General features: G+C 41.8%; 1 protein-coding gene across 1 annotated transcript; it reads left to right on the top strand.

The window, feature by feature from the left end:
- The first annotated feature begins 56 nt into the window (after positions 1-56).
- On the top strand, positions 57-20,357 carry ZMPSTE24 (zinc metallopeptidase STE24). The gene is made up of 10 exons (XM_080380699.1): positions 57-227; positions 1,754-1,900; positions 4,728-4,814; positions 5,464-5,580; positions 9,283-9,435; positions 12,241-12,382; positions 14,817-14,977; positions 16,417-16,521; positions 18,507-18,650; positions 18,962-20,357. Exons 1-10 carry the CDS (start codon positions 111-113, stop codon positions 19,184-19,186), a joined length of 1,398 nt encoding a protein of 465 aa, XP_080236825.1. The 5' UTR covers positions 57-110; the 3' UTR covers positions 19,187-20,357.
- Positions 20,358-21,632: the final 1,275 nt, after the last annotated feature.

Genomic DNA, 21,632 nt, shown 5'->3' on the forward strand with positions numbered 1-21,632 from the left:
GCCCTCCTGCCCTCAGGGCCCGGCCCGGCCGCGCCCCCCGCGGCTCCTCCGGGCGCCAGGCGGCGCCGCAGCGCGGGCGGCGGAAGGAAGCGCGGGAGCGGCGCGGGGCCATGGCGCTGCCCGGCGAGCTGTGGGCCGAGCTGCCGGCCGAGAAGCGCATCTTCTGCTCCGTGCTGCTCTTCTCCTGGGCCGTGTACCTGTGGGAGGCCTTCCTGGCGCACCGGCAGGTCGGCGGGGGCTTCGGCGGGGACAGGCGCCACCGGGCCCGGGGCTGTGCCAGGCCCGGCCGGCCTCACGTGGGGGGCGGCGGGCCGGGGCCGGGCGCTGCGGGGACCGGCTTAGTCTGTCGCCTGCCCGGGGAGGGCTGGGCCGCGGGGCGGCGGGGCTGGGGCGCGGGGCCACACCGCTCGGCCTGCCGGTGGCAGCGGCCGGCCGCCGCGGGGCTGCGAGCGCGGTGCCGGGGGGAGGGGCGCCCGGTGCCCCGCGGGGTCCCGTCCCGCTCGGTGCCCGCGCTGCTGCGGGGCCGGGGCGCGGTGTGCCGCCGCTCTCAGCGGGGGGCCGGGTGCGCGCGGCCGTGAGTCGGTGGGGGCACGGCGGGACCGGAGCGTGCGGGTGCGGTGGGGTGAGGAGCAGCCCAGCACCCCCCGGCAGCTCCACGCTCCTCCCCCAGCACAGGTGAGAGAGCAGGAGGAGCGGACGCGGGAACACCGCGGGGTCGAAGTGAAGAAAGAGGGGGAAAAACCCCACAAGCGTGGCCAAGGCAGTTGCTCACCACCTGCCACAGGCAGGCCCATGCCTGGGCAGTCTCCAAGTAACAGCTACCTCGGAAGTCAGGCCCCCTCCCCTCCCCTTTCTTCTTATTCTGCTTCAGTTTTTATTGCCGAGTATAACATCACACGGCACGGAGTATCCCGTTGGTCAGCTGTCCTGGCTGTGTCACCTTCCAGCCTCTTGTCCACCCCCACCCTGCTAACTGGGGACCAAGGACGTACCGCTGTGTAGCCACAGCCAGATCTGCGCTGTGCTGCCAGCACCGCTTTGGCCACGGATGCATCGGACTGCGGTGAAAACATCAGCTCCATCCCAGCACAGCCGGGGAAAGGCTGCCGGGAGGGCAGGAGGGAATGCGGCAGAGCCTGTGAGCCCGTAGGTCAGCTAAGCTCCTGCCAAACTGCTGCCTGGGACTCTGGCCAGAGGAGGAGTGTATTTTGAAGTGACAAAGGGTGGGATCTTTTCCTTTGTGAAGGAATGCATATACTGAACCAAGATAAGGCAGTGGGTGGAGTAAGGACTGTTAGCCTTCCAAAATTTTGAAGAGTTCTCTACCAAAAATGAAACGGCACCTCATTTATGCAACTGCATCACAGATGTGTTTTCTGGTGAAGTTGCACGGTGTGCATGGGAGGATCTGGTGTTTAGTTTCAAAATCTCCTTAGTCGTTATTGTGGTGCAGTAAGTCATATCCTTGGAAAAATGAGTTTGTGTGATCTTCATATAATAATTATATTGGAAATAATAAGTAGGCAATTCCGTTTCTGGTTATAACATAGCAACTATGCTTCCGTTTTATATTTGGAACTTGATAGAGAATAGGAATTTAGGAATATTTGTTATTCTGTGCTTTTATTGGTGTTTGTTGTGTTTTTTTTAAACTGTCATGGCCAGTGGGATCGTGTTTGTGTTGTTGTTAAATCTTAATTATCTCCTTAAAAATATGGGATGTAGACTTTAAGCTTCTTTTTCAATTTTTCAGAGACGGGTGTATAGAACAACAACACATGTACCACGGGAATTAGGACAGATCATGGATTCAGAAACATTTGAAAAATCTCGTCTGTATCAGCTGGACAAAAGTACCTTCAGCTTTTGGTCAGGCCTGTATTCAGAGGTTGAGGGCACTGTAAGTACCTGAGCCTCTCTAAAATTCATATGATACTTTTAATGTGCTTAACTGTGAAATACTTTGTTCCTTAGTGATCCTGTGCAGCTGCACTGTTGGCATTCTGGCATCTTACATCAAACACTGAAATTTGGAAGGTCTAGGATTCTGTGTTTCTTGTTTGTGGCTGTATTTGCCATATAAAATAGAGAAATTATGTGCTGTCTGAATAATTCCTTCATGCAGAGCTGAGTCATACTGCACGACTACAACATAGATTATATTGCTATGTTTTAGTGGCACAGCTGACCTATTATGGTTTCCACTGCCAAATAATTAAGCAACATTATTAAGAATTAGTAACAAGAATTATTTTAAATTGTGACAAATACAGACTTTTTTCTGTGTTTGGAGGAATGCAATTACTTTCACTTTTAGATAAAATTAAAGTAGAAGGTAGAAAGAAAAGCCTGTGAGAACAGAAGGAGTACCAATGGGTACTACTTAAGTGTAAGAACAATTACATGGGACAATTAATGTTTGCATATATGAAAAAACAGAGCCATTGAGTTAGAACAAAGTATTTTACATGTATGATACACAAACAGTCTTAAGAGAAACTTTTCTGACCTGCTGCTGAAAAGTGTTGCTCATTGGTAGCACAGGGTCAAAAAGAAATCCTGAAATGCCTGGCATTCCAAAATATAATTAGAGTATGATCTACTACATGATGAACTTAAGGAAGACAAGAAGTCAATTATAAAAGATAATGAAAATAGTATTTTAAAATATTGTAAGTCATGTAACTGTATAACTGCAATGCAAAACCAGTCCTTAAGAATTACGCCCCCTCTTAACTTTCGCATTTCCTGATCTCTTTTGTGCAGCCTAACCTGTGCCGTGTTTCATTTTGTATGAAATTGCAAAAATATTGTTATACATGTTATATTCTTCTTGTTGGGCTTTTTGGTATGCCGAGTAGAACTCAAGACAATCTTTGTGTGAATTTGAAAAGCTTCTATGTTTTTGACCAACTATAGCGGTAGTATTTCATTTGAAAAATGAAGCTATCCTCCAACAGTGGATTAGCGGACAGGGTGAGGTGGTACCGCCTAGCCAGTGCAGCTAGCCAAAAGGTTCTGAAGCTCTATCTTGATTTCAAAAGCTTTAAACAAAACAGCTTCCCTTGTTGTTTTTAAGGAAAATACAGACGATTGCAATGAGCCTCTTTTGCCACTGGATTTAGTGCCCTGCTGAACAAAGAGCCGTATCAGCAGTCTGCTTATCTTCACCCAGGTCTAGTGTTGTTGTGGTCCCTCACAACATTCTAGCTCCTACATTGGAGAGGGATGGGATTGACAGATGGACTGTTAGATGGATAAAGAGCTGGCTGGATGGCTGCATCCAAAGAGTTACAGCCAATAGCTCAGTGTCCAAGTGGAAACCAGTGGTGTCCCTCAAGGGTTTGTACTTGCATGAACACTTTAATTTCTTCATCGACAACACAAGATAGTTTGCAGGTGACACCAAGCTCAGTGCAGCTGATACACAAAAGGGAAGGAATGCCATCCAAGGCAACTTTGAAAGGCCTAAGGAGTGGGCTGTGCAAACCCTGTGGCGTTCAACAAGGCCAAGTGCAAGATCTGACACCTGGGTCAGGGCAGTCCCTAGTACAAGTACAGACTGGGGGATGAATATATTGAGAGTAGCCCTGGAGAGAAGGGCATAAGGGTACTGGTGGATGAAAAATTGGGTGTGAGCCAGCAACTTGCACTTGTAGCTCAGAAAGCTAGCTGTATCCTGTGGTGCATCACAAGAAGCATGGACAGAAGGTTGAAGGAGGTGATTCTCCCCCTCCACTCTGCTATGGTGAGACCCCACCTGGAGTACTGCATCCAGCAGTGTCTGCAGCTCAAGACAGACACGGACCTATCAGAGCAGGTCCAGAGGAGGGTCACAGAAATGGTCAGAGGGCTGGAACAGCTCTCCAGTGAAGAAAGACTGAGAGGGTTGGGGTTGTTCAGCCTGGAGAAGAGAAGGCTCTGGGGAGACATTGTAGCGGCCCTTCTGGGGAGACATTATAGCCTCCTTTCTGTGATGCTGAGCGTCTTTCTGTTTCTCGGCATCTGTCCTGGGATTATCAGATTCCAGCAGAGCTAAAGTGAGATGACCAGTGCTGTCTGGGTTTGCCACTTCCTTAGCACGTAAACTGCTTCATTTGTTGTCTTTGGGAACCACTTGAACTTCAAAGAGGCTGTCATGGCCAAAGCTGATGAAATTGCGTGACAGTTTTGCAACATTTTGCCTTTAGTAGGTAGAAGTATGATTCATTACCCTAGCAAGTTAATGGAAGAGGAGATCATAGAATCATATCGTAGAATGGTTTGGGTTGGAAGGGACCTTAAATATCATTAAGTTGCTGAATCAAGTTGCAGAATCTTGCATACCCCTGCTGGAGATGGTGTGTTATACAGCCACAGGGCAAATGAGTGAGGTCTTCTGAAATATACACCTTGTGTCTGAGCCAATATAGCAGCAAAGTCTACACTAAATAGGCTTGGAGATATGCTGGTATATCTCAGGTGCAAAAAAACCCCAACCAAACAAAAAAACCCAAACACCAAAAAAACGCTTGATCCCATCTCTACTTCTGTAAAGTAAAAATGAACCATTGCCAAATATTCCAGGCTGTTGTTATGCACCACTAAGATCAGAGGGGGACAAAAAGCGTAATTATAAAACTTACCAAATTTACCCTTGAAAGGGCCTTATCACACTGAAATTTTAGTAGAATAAGGTGACAGTCTGTTTCATATTGCCTCTGTGGGTTTGTGCTTTTGTTTTCAAGATGATTCTCCTCTGTGGAGGAATTCCTTTTCTTTGGAATCTGTCTGGTCATATCTCTGGTCGTGCTGGGTTTGGACCAGAATATGAGGTAAGCAGTCTTTAAATTTTAGTGAAAACATTTAGTCCATGAACTATACTGTTATAATAATTTATATTTTTTAAGGTTGCATTTACTTAAGGTGGGATTTAGCTACAGGTACCGGGTACTAAAAATAACAGATATTTTCTGGTGGACACAGTGACTGAGTGAGTCTGAGAACTGATAACAATATGTGACTTTTAAATTAGCTTACTAATTAAAATAGCCTTTTATGTTAGAAACATACAAGTCTCAAAGCTACTGCAGTCAGATGAGGTGGTGGGTTGGGTTTTTGGGAGCTTTTTGTTTGGGTGTTGTCTTTTTATTAAGCCTAGATGTGATCTTCCTGCACAATAAAAGTCAAAGAAATTTGAGGGTACTGCTTATGTTGTCTTTGTGCTGTGGATGAGGCATCTATCCAAATTCTTGTCCCAGATCTGTTTAATCAGTAAATATTTTTCTTTCTTTAACATAGTAAGCTATTCCAGTGATAAGTAATCTAATCATCACAAATGTTATTTCTGTGAATTTATCTAGGTTAATTTCCTAACTGGTTACAGTTAAACCACTGACATAAAATCCATTTTTAACACCCAGATATTAATGTTAGTACAGGTCAGAAAAATTCTTTTTTTTTTTTTTTTTTTTTTTTTTTTAGATTGTTCAATCATTGGTATTTCTGCTGCTTGCAACACTCTTCAGTGCAGTGACTGGTCTCCCATGGAGTTTGTATAACACATTTGTCATAGAAGAGAAACATGGCTTCAATCAACAGGTATTGCAGATGGCACTTGTACTGATGTAACATCTTCAAAAGGTTTGGTTGGTGAGGCAGACTGCTGTGTCCCTATCTGTGCCATAGATTATTAGTTTTAGGAACATTTCTACTCGCACTGCAAAAAGGTAAGAGCAATGACAGTTTGTGACTGTTGCAGAAGTACCTGTGCCGCTCCAGAACGTCTCTGCGTGAGCCCATGCCTCTTAGCACAGAGAAGCGTGTGTTCTAGGAGTAGAACAAAGAACATTTCATACCTCAGTTGTTCTTTTTTGAATGGACTATTCTTTGTCCTTCGTATGCCCTTCCTGAGAAGTCTGGATCACTGCTTGACAGGGGCAGTTCTGATTCATGGACACTGAACAGATGAGACAAAACAGAGAAGTCACTTTCCTCCTCATTTTATTTCATGTATTGATTTCTTCTATCATCCTTAGCTAAATTAGAGAATTCAGCTCTTCATTTGTAGTTCTCTTAGGTACTCAGTGTCAGCCCTGGCTTTCTTAATTTCTTTCACCAACACAGCTTAACCTGTTTCAGTATCAGTTTATCATGAGATCAGATTTCTTTTTTGGGAGAGGAACCTCAATCTGGCACACATCATTAGCCATTTCATGGCAGAGCATGACTTGTTTCCTGCTTTTGGACCCAGCTAGTGTTGTCTACAGTACTTTCAGTTCCAAGTCTACTAGGAAGTTTTGGTTTTTTTACAGTAGAATGAAATTTGGATGGGTAGCAGATGTGGGATAAAGCTCTTTGCTCATTTTAATCAGGGTAGAGATGCTCTGATATTTACCGATTTCGTCTTCCAATTTCTATGGAGGCAGAAAGACAGTTAGACCTAAAGAAGTGGAATCAGTTTGTTTCTAAACTCATTATATTCCTAGTAAATTGATAAATTCAGAGATTCATAGAATGATTTGGGTTACAAGGGGCCTTAAGCCTTAAAGATCATCTAGTTCCAACGCCCTGCCACAGGCAGGGACACCTTCCACCAGCTCAGGTTGCTCAAAGCCCCGTCCAGCCTGGCCTTGAGCCCTGCCAGGGATGGGGCACCCACAGCTGCTCTGGGAACCTGTGCCAGCATCTCACCACCCTCACAGTAAGGGATTTCTTCCTAATACCTAATTTTAATCTATTTTCTTTCTTTTTCTTAGAATTGATAAATTCTTACTTCTTTTATAAAAGTAGTAAGAAAATGAGTGAGGAAAAAAGCTCTAAATGCAATGATTCAGTTTGCACCCTCTTTCAATCATCTTTAAAACAGAAGTGTGTAGATCCTGACACATCCTGTATTCCTTTGATTCACTTCAGTTATTTAGTGACATACTGTTTTCTTTCTAGGGAAGCCCAACTATGAAAATTCTCACTGAACAGTTTTGCTTTGACATCTGAGTATATTTCTGGAAGCTGCAAAGCTTATTTTGTTTCTCCCCCTGCCCCCAGTATTTGGATACTGTGCCAGTGGTGGCTCCTGTTCCAGTCTTTGGGAAGCAAATCTGAAGATTGTTCTGGTTAGTCATTAGCCTTGAGCTTGTGACCATCTCAGAACTCTTCTTAGACTCCACTTAGCTCTCTAGTCTTACAAAAAAAAAATCCCCGTGCTTCTAAAAACATTGGTGTAGCTTCTAAGAATCTTTTTTTCTCTCGCCAGCAAGTAAATACTTGTTAGAATGATGGCATACATGGCTATTCATATCCTAGGTGACTCTGAGCCATAGTCCTGGAGAACCCCTTCCCTGCCGCAGACTTTAGAGTGAGCATACTGGCAGACTAACATCCTGTTCCTATCAAGGGAGGAAGGAATGTTCCTGTGTTTCCAGAGCATGAGTCGAGCAATCTTTTCTTCCAGGAAAGTCTTTTACAAGGTTTTTTTCACCACAGTGGTCCGCATGCCAAGAGTTGAAGGCTGAGTCCAGCCCCAGTCCAGTCTGAGGTACCAAATGTCTTACAAACATGTCAAACCTCCCTCTTTCATTTCAGGCTAATGGGCTAGGTCCTTTAGTGAATGAGCCAAATTCACACCTGGTACCAGCCCCAACTTCTAGCAATGATTCTTAAATGATCTTCAGATAGACAACTTCTTCCATGGGAGTGGCTTGCTGAAAATTAGTATTTCTCTTGAAGTCACATCTGCCTTGGAAAGCAGGAGAGAGGTGGGGCAAAGATGAAAGACACCATGCAGGTTTATAGCTCTACTCCTAGACTGTGGAGCTGGACATAAAGGAAGAGCTAAAATGAAAACAAGCTAAATGGATTCCCAGCAGCGGCAGCACACTTCTGTTAAGCTTTCTGTTAAGACTGTTTCTTCAGCTGTTTACTAAGCTAAAAAATAAAAAGGCTGTATAACGCCTTTGGCTGGCTGAGCTGAGGAAGTAAGGAAGGAAGGACACACTGCTGTGTATTTTGTTTTCTCTCTACTGGCTTGCACCAGTTTGAGAGTCTTGATCAAACAAACCATTTTTTTTTGTCCAGGTCCTCCCTACGATTTTCAGGAAAGGAGCACTGCTTATTGTGAATGAGAGCCACAAGTCTTGTTTTTCTAGTTACAGAACTGTTTTGCTGGAATAGGTAGCCCATACCGCCTGGCAATATTAAAGGCAGTCAAGGAACAGTACCTTCAGGAGCGCTCCATTTGTTTGGGCATGTCTCTATACAGTTGTGTTACTGTTGATACGAATGGTTGCGTAGCAAGAGTGTATCCCCAGTGCGCTCGCTGTGACCAGGGCGAGTATGTCTACATAAAGAATAGTCAAAAATTGTGGATTTATGTCTGATTTGTCTTTCTGATAGTCATGGAAGTCTGAGGCCTCTATCCAAATTTTTGACCCAAATCCTTAGTTTTAATTTAAATCTGTTTTACCAGTATTTTTTTCTTTCCAGACAAGTTCGATATCTTTAACTTAGTATGGGCTTTTTGATACAACCTTGTTGGGATGGATCTGTACATAATAACTCCCTCACTCCTGTGGCTTGTAGATAGCTGTAAGTGCTGAGGTAACAGTTCCTGAGAGAGCTGGCTGGGTGTCTGACCATGTTGCAGAGTCACTAGATTCATTCAGGTAGAAGTCTTTGAAATTTCTATTGCTTCTATTAAAGTTACACAGATTTTAAAACCTGAGACAGCTACATGAGTAGTAACTGCCTGCCAGTGGAAGCTTGGAGTAAAATGCTGAACATGTATCTAAAAATCTTTAATAGGACTTCTATATATGCCAAATTAAGACAATCAGCTTTAGTGATAACTGAAAGTTAAGATAGAGTCAACTGTTCAAGGACAAAATATTTTAGAGCAGCTATGTTTCTTTAAGAGTTTCCTATTCTCTAAAAATCCCATGATGTCTAGGATATAGATTTGTAAAGGAATGAAGGGACAGATAAGCTTAATTTTTTTTCTGCCTCCTTTAATGAAGTATATATGTGCAACAGAAAATAAGGGTTTGGGTCTCATCTTGCTAAGGAAGAGTATATCTGCATGGGCTTCAAGTCCACATGGATGTAAAAAGCCGCAGTTACCAGGAGAGGAGGTGAAAAGCTTCTTCCACCTTTTCTTAACCGACTGATTTCCTTATCACATTGGTATTGCTGGTCTGCAGTTTGTCTTTCTTTGTTTCTGTGCATCCACTGAAGGGATCAGTTCATTAACCCCTGTGGCACATCAGTATTTATGTTGAAAATATCATTGATATCCTTTCTTCACAGACGCTGGGATTTTTTTTTAAGGACGCTGTCAAGAAGTTTATCGTGACTCAGTGTATTCTATTGCCAGTGACATCCCTTCTGCTCTACATTATTAAAATAGGGGGAGACTACTTCTTCATCTATGCCTGGCTCTTCACATTAGTTGTTTCCTTGGTGAGTATGAGAATATGTTTGGGTTTCTTCCAAATGCTAGCTTACTTGCATGGCTCAGCATGCTGAAGTTTGAAAACATAACTGAAAGGAAAAGGAGAAAAACCCAAACCTCTGGGAATTTTAGTGTCTACAGCTTTTAACAGTGTGTCTTGCTCCCAGTGTACTTGTACAGGAATAATTGCTTATATTAATGGTCCATATTAACGTGATACATTTTATCTATTTAATACTGGAGTGTCTTCATCAGTCGAAAAGTAAACATTCAAAAAGATTTAGAACCGATACTGGAAATACAGCACTGTGTGGTGATAGGTTTTCCTTTTTCTAAAATACAGAAAGGACACAAGGACAACTGCCAGCAGTTTGGCAAGACAAGGCAGAATGTGCTTTGATTCGTAGTGTTTCCACAGGGTTTTTCTTACAGTATCAAGCAACCAATTCTCAGTGGTATTGCTTTGTACTGAGATGGGTAGCAATTTTTTATTTCTGCTTCTGCTTATATAGCTGCTTTTATACACTGACATTTTTAGGGCTTATATTAAAAGGATCTTTTTGTATACATCATAAGGATTTGATGTTTTTTATTGTTACTATAAGCTCCGAGGTCTGTTTTGTTACTTTTTTTCTATTTCAGCATAGTGTTCTACTGTCATTTTGCTCAATATACTAACCGTTGGTCACCCAAGAAGAAGCTGTAGTACTGCTGTATACATTAATTCATTTTTAGATTAAAAGAGCACCTAAATAAGTAAAAGAATTACTACATCGCAGTAATGTAATAAAGCCTGCCATGTTAGACTAAGAATAAACTTGGGTCAATCAATCCCTAATTCTCACGTCAAGTTCAGACTTGCTGGTCGAACTGGAGTGCATCAAGAAGAAAATGTTTAGGAACACCTAAGCAGGAAATCATGATTATTTTCTCTTTCTTAAGCTTCTCTTTCATGAGTTAAGTAAGTGTTGCTTTTTATATTCTTCCTTTTCTTTCTGCCCCCTGCTTCTAGATTCAGATCACTTTTCTAAGTTTCTTGGACTCTCAATTTGTCAGCTTCCTTTCTAAAGCAGAGGCACTGGCTGGCCACATTTGTACAAAAACAAGAGAGTAATGCTGCCTGGGAGGCCACTGCAATTAACACAGGAAAAGTCTTATTTCCCACTTACGTACCCAATAGCTGCATTGACTTTCTCAGATGTGGCAACATGGAAGGAAATGTAGCTCCGTTGAAATCATGACTGCGAAGTCTTTTCATAATCCTGTTTTTCTGGGATACAGATCTCATTATCTCAATTGTATTTCTTGCTTACTTGTATTTTTTCTTCATTGATGCCTAATGTGTAACTGAAGTAAACCCTGTGTGGGTTAGTGGGTTTCTGTATGGCATATTCTGGCATAGTGCAGTTACCAGCGACATGTTTCTGAGGAACTCGGTGATCATAGTATTGTAGCAGAAGTGCCCCACTTAGGTGGTAAGTCTAGCTTGCAATTGCTACCTTGAGTTCTTCCAAGCTTGTTTTTAATTATTGGCTTAATTACAGTGTTTCCTCTTGCTTTGTTGTGCTGGCTCCTGCTTTCTGTGGTCCAGGTGTCCTTATGCTTTGTCATCTTCCCTTTTTTTGTCTCTGAATGTGTTCTGAAAAATCATGGTGTTAGGTCTCAAAAATGTCAGTTCATGGGTATTGAAATGACTTTTACAGAAAGATTTGTGCAGACTCTGATCAGTACTTCTTAAGGAATTTCTCTTTTTCTTTCAAGCTTTTAATTAGCAGTATACACTTAAATCATAGTTCAGCATTTGAGCTACTTTTATTTTCTAGCGGTGTATTGTATTGATGCCCTCACTTGCTATGACTTTGGAAAAGTCAGTTTCCCTAGTTTTATATCTCACTGGACTTTTTTTCTACAGTGCAGGTATTTTCAAAAGTCAAGCTACTGTTTTCAGTGGAAAAACCCCTGTCAAGATAGTTTTGTAGTTAATGTTGATATCTGTTTGCCTCTCATGTACCATACCTTTTTAGCTAACCGGGATTTAAATTTTTTCCCAGTCCTTTACTTTAAAATACTTAAATAAAAACCACTTCATGAAGGTCAAGAGTGTGAGGGAAGGGAGTTCAGCATTCCTCCCCATCACAGTGTTATTCCAGTCCTGGCTTTCTCATCTGGGTTGCATCTGCTGCTGGTCTGAAGAGATGCAGGTGCATTATAGTGATTTGGGGGACATGACTGTTACTCACTGGGGACCAGAGCAATCAGGCAGTTCCTTAGCCCTGCATACAGCTGGAAGAGGGGGAAGAAAATACAAAACATGAAATTTCTTGCCTGTTTTAGACCATGGCTTTGCGAGTTAGCAGGAATTCGAAGAAGCAGGACTATCTCCTGGTTCAGTGGGCTCCAGTGCTCATTATGAAACACTTCAGAGCTTTCCATTATCGGTGAAGTGGGTGAAAGTGACAGCCTGTCACTGATGAGACCACTGCTCCCAGCTGTCATAGTGGCTTTGCCTTCTGCAGTTTCATGAACTGTCAGAGCAAAAGCACTGTTTACGTGAATTTTGCTGAGGAGTGTAGATTGTAGATCAACCTGCCCCTGCCCCCATCTTGCTGTTGAATTGCTGACTGTCAACAGACTCAGTAGTTGTCTTCATTGAGGGGTGACCTATAGAGAGCCTTGCCATAGATCACACTTCCTACAGGATGGTTTTGTCAAGTGCTTTTTCTGAGGTTGTGCCTTCTATTTGTACTTAATTGTGCTCCACCTTTTGTAGGAAACACACATTTGTATGCCTTGATATCTGTATCTGTTCGCAGGTGCTTGTTACAATCTATGCAGACTACATTGCACCTTTGTTTGATAAATTCATTCCGCTTCCTGAGGGAGAGCTCAAGCAACAAATTGAAACAATGGCAAAGAGCATAGACTTCCCACTGACTAAGGTGTATGTTGTTGAAGGTGAGACTTTTTTTTTAATAAAAACACTTTGTAATTTTGAATTTGTGGATTTTTAGCTTTGATTGTGGATGCTGTAGTAGGGTAGTTGCTTATATTCCTCAGCTATTGTAATACTTGACAGTGCCTGTACCTTTTTCTCTTTTTTGCCTTAAGGTCAGAGAAACGAAAGCTTATCGTACAGCCTTAACTCAGCATCTCATTGGAAGCCTTGTCTTGGCTCTGTGTAGTGGAAATACATAGTAATGAGAAATGGAAGCAGCATTCAAGATTACAAGTTTAGAACTTGAAACCAGAGGGAAAAGTTTCTTTTCATCTTTTCTAGTCTCAGTTTAGCACTGATTTTGTCAACTGTGAAACAGTTGAAAGAGTTATGGAAGTTAAAAACACCTATTCCTTCTTAGAATGTTCACATGGATGATTTCTTATAGTATGGCTGGATGGACTCTTGGACTACCTTCTACTTGAGGCTGTAATTTTTTCACTTCCTAGTAATGAATTTCTCGTCCTCTTTCCATAGGTCATGGAATATAACATGGAGTATGCCAGCTGCCATGTTACTCTCCACTTCTGTGTTCATGGAGTGTTTTATTGTTTGACATTTCCACTGTTGCTCATTCTGCTCCCTTCTGAACTTGATTTCAGGGACTTTCCCAAATTTTGTTTTGGTTTTGTGCCCCAGCTGTGAGGATCAGCAGTTTTGTTATTGCCTTGGTGAAAGCAGTATAATATGGCATAAAGAGCTGAAATAGTAGAATTTTGCTTTAAGAGAGGGTGATGAAGGCTTTGTCTAGCCTGGAAGCTGTGGCTTTCAAAACTTCATGCTGGCCAAATCCAGCTGGTGCTCTGCCTCACTACAGCCAGGAACTACTGCTATTGATATACTTGGGGCCCAAGAAACTTCTCTTTTTCCTAGAGAAGCCGAAGCTTTTCAAGCTTGAGAGTCAGCACAGAGGCTTGCCAAATAGGTAAGTTTTTCCCATCTGTGTTGCTGGCTGTATCCTGGCTTTTAACCATGGTGAAAGTCCTGTGGGCCAGTTGTTGGTACTCTGGCACCTGCCTAGTGTACTACTCATTGGCTTCTTCAGCATGCCTGCATTTAGTGGCAGTGGTCTGCAGTGGAGGGAGGCTGCCAAACCCCCACTCTCCTTCCTGCCATCCTTAAGAATGTTGAGCCGACAGCATTCCCTTCGGACATGGGGGACTGGATGTGTGAGCATCTTTTTGCCAGTGTTTTTCTGCACTCTGTCATGGCACTTCCCACTCCGGAACTGATTTCTTAGTAACACGTGCAACCAAGTCCTTTAATTTTAGGGTTCATTCTGTAGTAAGCACATGACAAAGGTTCCTTCTCTACCAACACTTAGTGGAAGATGAAGTTTTTTATGATATGCAGATGAAAGGGAACGTCGCTACCCTGTGGCAATGGTGGTTCACATTTCTTCACTGAGAAGGGACTGGATCCTGAGGCTTCATACTCTGACAAGCCTCTTCCTCAGTTAATCTGTCTTGGTTTGGAGCTGAAGGTTACCATGACCATACCATGGGTTGTCTTGAACAATGGATAGTTTGTGTCCTAAGGAGTTTATGCAGCTTATACATTTATAGTGAGAGTTGAAGGCAAATGCCTTCAATTTTGAAGCATCATATCTTTTCCTGCAAAAATCAGAGCAATCTGCCTCTTCTGTCATAGAGACCTCTTTCAGTCCTGATGTTGCAACAGCTCCTGTCCGTAGGCAAAAATAGGCCAAGTTTTAACAGCTGCTTTGATCTAGACAGCTTTTTAAGTGAACTGAAACAGTTCATGTTCCATGGAAATGGATGAGTTTCTTGGCCCTGAGTATATTGATAGTAGAAACAGTCTGTGATTTACCTGATCTAGATAAAAGTAGCTGTAAAAATTTGCCTGTTTCAGATAAAAATAATTTTGAGGGACTGCCTGATATCTGTAGTTCATCCCTTCATCTTCTTCTTACCTGTTTCTAACATCTTCATCCTTATCTGTTTTGAATCATCTTTGCTGGCACATTGAAATAATTCTGAATGTATTCTGAATGTATTGTCACAGGTCCTTTGCCGGGAGGGCGGCACATGTTCTATGCAGAATGCTCTTTCCACTGTGAACCTGAAATTGCGATAGAAATTGCTTTTTTTCTGGATATTAGATCCTCACATGACTGCTCTTACGTTTTTAGTTATTTTAGTTATTACATATTAGAGATGGAAAAAAATTATTGAAGACAGTAAATGAGATCGTCATTACTTAGGTATTTTAAAATATGTTTCAACCTGCAAACTCATGTGCTTGAGTTTGTCTGCTGTTCATTTGGGGACTTTGAGAATTCCTTTGGAAGAATCTATTCTATGTAATATTGCATAGTCTTCACTGCATGACATTATTCAGATGATGGTCTTTAATGTGAATTTTCCCCATCAGGTTCTAAGCGTTCTTCTCATAGCAATGCTTATTTCTATGGCTTCTTCAAGAATAAGCGGATAGTACTCTTTGACACCCTCCTGGAAGATTATTCTGCATTGAACAAAGAGCCGGCAGAAGGAGAAGATGGTGAAAACGAAGAGACAAAGTCTAAAACTAAAGTGAGTTCGTCTTGGTTTTCCATTGTGTTACTAACTTCTTGGTCAGATATTCTGTTGTGTTTTCTGAATGTATTTTAAAGGTCCTGAGTGAGCTGCTAAAACCCAAACGATTTCAACACCAAATATCGCTGAGCTGCTGCTAATTGGAATTCCTGGGGCTGTGTGAGTGGTGCATATAGCACCAAAGAGACTGTAGAAATCCACCAGAGCTTTAGCAAAACATTGGGTCCCTGCACATAAAAAGTAGGGCCCTCTTGTGATTGTTTGAATAAGGGGCCTGTTCAAGATTTTAGCTCGTGTTCCTGTGCTTGGGACTGCCACACGAAAGCTTCCCTTCGAAGGAAATGCGCTCCTTTACTACAGACAAGAATTTTGGTGCAAGAGGCACGCACATGCACACACGCACACACACACAGAGTCCACAAGCGCATCCTCCCCCACCCTGGTCAAGAGCAGGATGATGGCTTTTCACTGCCCTTTCCATTGATGTGCAGCTGCACATCAGGAGTCTACTGAAACAGCTTTTGTGGCTTCAGGAGACTGTAGGGATGGTTAAGACTGATGGAATACCTTCTGAAGAGCCTGAAGGAGTAATTCAGAGAAGAAAGAATTGCCTTGTGCAGCCTAGGGTTAGGCCAGCATATAGATTGTTGTTCAGTTCAGCTTCTGTTTCTTGTGACCATGTAGGTGGTGGAATTCTCTTCATCCACGATTTGGTATGGCTTACAGCTGAAGTGGGGTATGAGAGGAGGGGATTTTGAGCTCAGCTGCTCTAGTCATAATGAGAATCATTTGTTCCATTTCAACAGGTTCTTCAGCTGTGTTCTCAGTACACAAGCCCACATGCTTGCTTCTGACTTGCTAATGTACCTTTGAAGGCACAGGTGTCCATCTTTCCTAATTAGATCTTTAAGGTGTGTCATAGTTTATTGTAGAGGACAGGGGTGTTGTTATTGTTTTTAAAGGAACAGTAGTGCCTTGGGGGGAAGGCTACACGTTGAGTGTTGAAGGAATTACGGAGAGGACTTTGCTCTCAATTCTCCATTGAAAGTCTGTGGCTCTAAATGTCTGCTTCCATGGTAATGCCTTTTCTTGAGTAAACAAACAGGATGAGCTCAAGGGATGGTAGGAGACAGCTTGGAAGGCATGTCTTCCCACCTTCTTCCAGGTTTACATAGGCATCTCTGCATACATAGAAATAAGAGACCACCACCTCATGGTAGAAATCTTGTTGAACTTAAAAGTTGGTGGGTTTTTTGTAACTGTCTTCCTGAAAAAGGCTAAACAAGAAATTATGTGTGTGTAGCTGCTGGTGGAAGGGAATGGCTTGATCTAGGGACACTGAAATGACCTAGGAAAATACAAACTAATACATAAGAAATTTATTTCAGATGTGTTCAGTCATACCTGATACTACTACTGCTTTGTTACTCCCTCAGAGTAAGAAACAAGGATGTAAAAATGAAGAAGTTCTGGCTGTACTTGGTCATGAATTGGGTCACTGGAAACTGGGTCACACAGTCAAAAATATTATCATCAGCCAGGTAAGTTATGATAAACTGATGGTTTTCCTAGAGGATGCTGTAATTACTGCTGTTTCCAAATGCCTGCTTCCAATATTTTAAGTGTACATTCACATGATATACTTATGTTCTACAACAGAAAGGTTTTTTTCTTTGCTGTATCTACAGTGAATATGCATTAGCCTTTCTGTCCCCTCCTTGCTTCATCTGGTTGGTAGAAAGCATCTAAGAAAGCCTGTCTGCTGCCGTTTTAATTCATCTCAGCAGCCTTCTGAATTTGGGACACATTTTTCTTGCTCTGTTACACTTTGTCCTTGCCTGTTTGAATCTCAGGGCCTTCTCTGAAGGTCTGTTTCCATCCTTCTGCTAGGGATAGGATTGGATGTATCCTGTCTCCCAGCCTGCATTTTTTTAGGTATTTTTCATTATCTCTGAGAAAGCTATGTCTCTGAGAGTTTCTGTCAGTCTTGTTCCTTGGAGAGCTGAGAAGGAATGTGATGGAAGATTATGAAAACTGACAGAGGAGGACATTTTTACTTATATTGTATTCTCATACCTTTTGCATTGATTATTGGTAAATAATTTAATTGCACCATTCTTAGTGCATGCCCAAATGGGGGTGAACATTGAAGCAATCTCTAGAGATTGTCCAGCCTCACCTTTGAAGAAAAGGAGCCTGGTGGTCTGTTCGCTCATACTTATGCCTCTGGGCATTGCACAGTACAAGGAAATTCCTCCCCCAAACCTTCTACTTCTAATTCTTTTATTTGCAAGGCACAGCTATGTGCCTTCTATTAAATAATCAGCAGTCTACTGTATGCTTTGGTATAGATCTACCTATCTGTTCCACCTATCACTCACCCTTCTTTTCTCCAATTTTCCCAGCCTTTTCGGTTATTTGTTGTTTCTCTTAGCTGCCCTCCTATGCACCTTCTGTAACTCCATCATGTCTTTCTTGAGACGTGTGCCCCATACCAGGAATGCTGGTTCTGTTCTTTTTCTAAGGCTACTCACCAGGTTATCAGGCTGTAAACATCACTATCAAGTTCCTGTTTAAGAAACTATCATTCTTTCCACACTGGCTTTTTCTTATCCATGTAATTGAACACTTCAATGACGTTGTTCTTGCTTTCTACTTTAAGGCAATTGCTTTCTAGCCTCAGTGGATCCAGCTGCAGTGTTGATCCCTACTAACTAGCAACTATTATGACACTTGCCACACTGCTAACTCATGTAACATTTGTCTTTCGATTCACTTTCTAGAAACTATTACTTTGCTGTAATAGGTAGATTTTATCTTCACTTCCAGAATTTTTCACAAATTCTTCTGCAGTGTCTTCTACTTTTTCTGTTGATTGTTTGCTGTCACAGCCATCCCTCTTTTTTTTTTTTTTTTTGTCCCGTCTATTTCAGTAACCAACAATATTCTGGCACCTTCCACATTACTCTAAAAAGACCAAACAGTCACTTGAATGGATTGAAAAGGTACTAGTCACCTTCTCTAGAAAACTTGGTATGGCATGGTCCTACCTCTTGACTCTGAAAAACCAGGCAAGCACAGTGTTTGTTCACAGTGATGCATGGCTTAGATGGAAGCTTAGACTGTTTCCAGGAATAGTAGTATGACACAGCACAGACAAATTTTGTTTAGTTTTAAACTTCTTGAAACTTCTGCTCAGTTCCAAGGAGATGGTTTCTACCCTGTACTCCTTCCTCATTTATCTTCTTCTTGCCGTTTCATCTTCCTTCACAACTTTCATTATGTAGACTTCTTTTTTTTTTTTCTTTTTTTAGCTCACTGACAGAAAATAGTGTTTCTCTACTGCATGCATTTACAGAAAGCAGATAAAGGCCAGCTGTTTGTACCTCACTGTATGTTAGTTCTAAAGTAATATATTTGGGTATTTTCAGTGGCATTTCTATGCAAATCTGTAATATGTATAGGCCATGTTTTAGACTTAGAAGAAAAATTTGTCTTAATTAAGAATGTTGTTTCCTTCCTCTAGATGAATTCCTTCCTCTGCTTCTTCTTGTTTGCTGTGTTAATTGGTCGAAAAGAACTCTTTGCTGCATTTGGTTTCTATGACACCCAGCCTACCCTGATAGGCTTGATGATTATTTTCCAGTTCATTTTTTCACCTTACAATGAGGTAAATTGTTTTCAAGACATGGATGCTGAAGTATCACCCTATTTAAATAATGATTTTATTTTGACTGAGGGGAAAGGTTGAAGTTTCTAGGGCTCTATCTGGTGTCTCATTTTCATAAGTAGGCTTAGTGCTCCATGTTGGGTAAGACTCCCAGTTTCAGGTGTGGCCTGGATAAACATTAGTGAGATAATTCTACAGCCACGGTGATGTGTGGGATGTGGGAAGGTAGAAACAGCAGTATTTACTGATAATATAAGGAACTTGCAGATAGCTGAATTTTAAAATAATTTGCAATATATTTATCTCCACAGGTTCTGTCATTTTGTTTGACTGTATTAAGCCGACGATTTGAATTTCAAGCAGATGCATTTGCCAAGGAACTTGGAAAAGCTAAAGACCTGTATTCTGCTTTGATCAAGCTAAACAAAGATAATCTAGGATTCCCTGTTTCTGACTGGATCTTTTCAATGTGGCATTACTCCCATCCGCCCCTTTTAGAAAGACTTCAGGCCTTGAAAGATGCAAAGCAAGAGTGACAGGAATCATTGCTGGTTCAGAGACAATGCTTCCATCTCAGAAGCAAAGTTCAGAGCTGCTTTTTAATTTCTTTTTAAAAGTGGATAATGCCAATTGAGTGCAATGTTAACAGCACGACAGATCTGAGAATCCTGAAACAGGTATTAAATTATAAATAACTTTTTTTTAACAAAAACAAAACTGTGGAACTTAATTTGGAAAAAGTACTGGGTGAAGATCTTCCCACCCCCCCCCCCCCCCCCCCCCCACTGGCTTTTATCTCCGTATCATAGTATAGACTTGTAAAAGGAAGAAAACAAAAGTATAGACTTCAAAGCACCTATCTCTTCAGTTTGTGTATGCCTTGAACATTGCTTTTGATCCTTTTCCCCTGCTCAGCGTTCTGTGAACCTTCCCAGTCTCGACCCTCTTCACAATGAAGAGAGTCTGAGTGACTTGGTTTCTTGTATTATAATACTTGTACTCACCAGTCACTATTTTGTGTTTTAAAAAGCTGAATGGAAGTACAGGCCTTTCTCCTGGACTCATGTCTGTCGTAATTGAAAATGCTACTTAATAAAACCTCCTTTCTCTGAAGTGTGGGAAGAACGATGAATTACAGCCGAGGAAATGTACCAAGGCTTCCTGGAAAATGAGCATTAGTTGGTATTCAGCAGTGTTACAGTGGGATTAGGCTCCTCCTCTTCTCCACTGTTCTGCTCAGGGTATGGAAGGATGTATGGAGAATCAGAACAAGACCTACATGTTAAAGAAAGTTGCTAATTCTCTATTCTTCTCCCTTTTGCCTGAGCAGAATTGTTATCATCTTTTCCACACCTCAGTTCCTCAATTTCTGTTGTCCTTTTCCTAAATTCTTTGTGTATATGGAAGCATCCTGTTGCTCAGATGGTGCATCAGAGCCAAACTTTCATTCCAAGGGGGTTTGTCCTCCAGTCCATGGAGGGTATTCCATTAATACGAATTCAGCTGAAATAGCAGTGCTGGAATACTTGGAAAATATTCCTTGTCGTTGTTATCATGTAAATAGCCCAAGACACAGTTTGTTCATAGAGGTTAGTGAAGGACAAAGTGAATGGTTGTGGAAATGGCTTCTGCATTGTTTAGCTCATATTTTTCTGATGAAAGGTGGCATTAAATTTACTTTCCTTGAAATAAAGGTAAAAGTTAAAAGGATGTTTGTATGTGCCATACAAATGTTTTGGACCAGACTGGTTGCACATACTTCATACAAAAATCAGATTTTATATCAGTAAATGAAAAAGTTCGACTCAGCTCTGTACAAAGAGAGAAGTCAAAACAAATTCTGATTGTTTGAGATGTCAGAGTATTCTCAGACTTTACTGTTAGCTTAAATTTGCTCTTCTGATCACAGGGAAAAATGCCTTATGATAGGTATGATGATTCTCAGCTGTGACATGATACAAGATGTTGCTGGAAGCCCTTTATATGCCTTAATTCTAGTTATGTTTATACCCTAGTGAATATGAAGCTAAACTATACATATGGACTTAGGAGACAGTTTGACGAATATATATACAAATACAAATAGGGGAGCCGATATTTGTCATGTTAATTGCATTTAATAAATGGCCCTTAAAAATAAAAGGATTAACTTGAATCTGTCAATTCAGAAGAGTAAAAAACCATGTCAGGATTTGAGTTTTGAGATGCTGGTTGGTGTAAGCCTATGGAAAACATGTTAAATGGGCTTTCCTTTGTCTCACCCGTGAGGTAAAACTTAAACTCAACAGTTAATTTTGTGGCTATTTCAGAAATTTGGCTAAACACAAACAAAAGGAGACTAAAGTGGGATAATGAAGGAAATGCCAGTTCCCATGGAAGTATGAAATACTTGCAATACTTAGGCTTACAGGTGAGGATCATGCTGTTATGGCAATTGCCTGTTGCTTCCTTTTCTTCCTTGTCACTGTTTGGAGTTGACCTCTCTAATTCTCTCAGCTGGATTTCACTGTCAAACTCTGTGAACAAAGGTTCAGAGTTGGTTCCAGTCTGCTCCAGCTGCTTCTTAGCACTGGCACTGTTTGTCAGTGTGTGCTGTTGACCTTCTGCCTGTCTGCCAATGCAGACATCTGGAATGCATCACCTACACGTTGCAGACTTTCTACAGACACTAGTTGCTTCCTCTGTTCCTGAGAATTGTTAAATCACACTTGAATCTTTCTGTGCAGCTGCTGCCTTCTCTGGTGTCTCAGTCTTCCTACAGGGTCCACACAGCTACATGACCAACCAATACGAACCACCTTGATGACAAGGTGGGTCTACTAGAATCAGCCAAGCATCCCTTCTGATTAATGACCAGTTTTGAGGAGACAGGCAAGAAAATTAGTGAGAGCTCTGTGAGGCCAGGCGAGTAAGCGGGGGCTCCCCTGGAGTAATGGCAGTGCCTGAGGTAAAAACAGTAATTTTACCTTTAGTTAATAATGT

Source organism: Falco punctatus (assembly GCF_963210335.1).
Source record: "Falco punctatus genome assembly, chromosome: 3".
Taxonomy (NCBI): Eukaryota; Metazoa; Chordata; class Aves; order Falconiformes; family Falconidae; genus Falco; species Falco punctatus.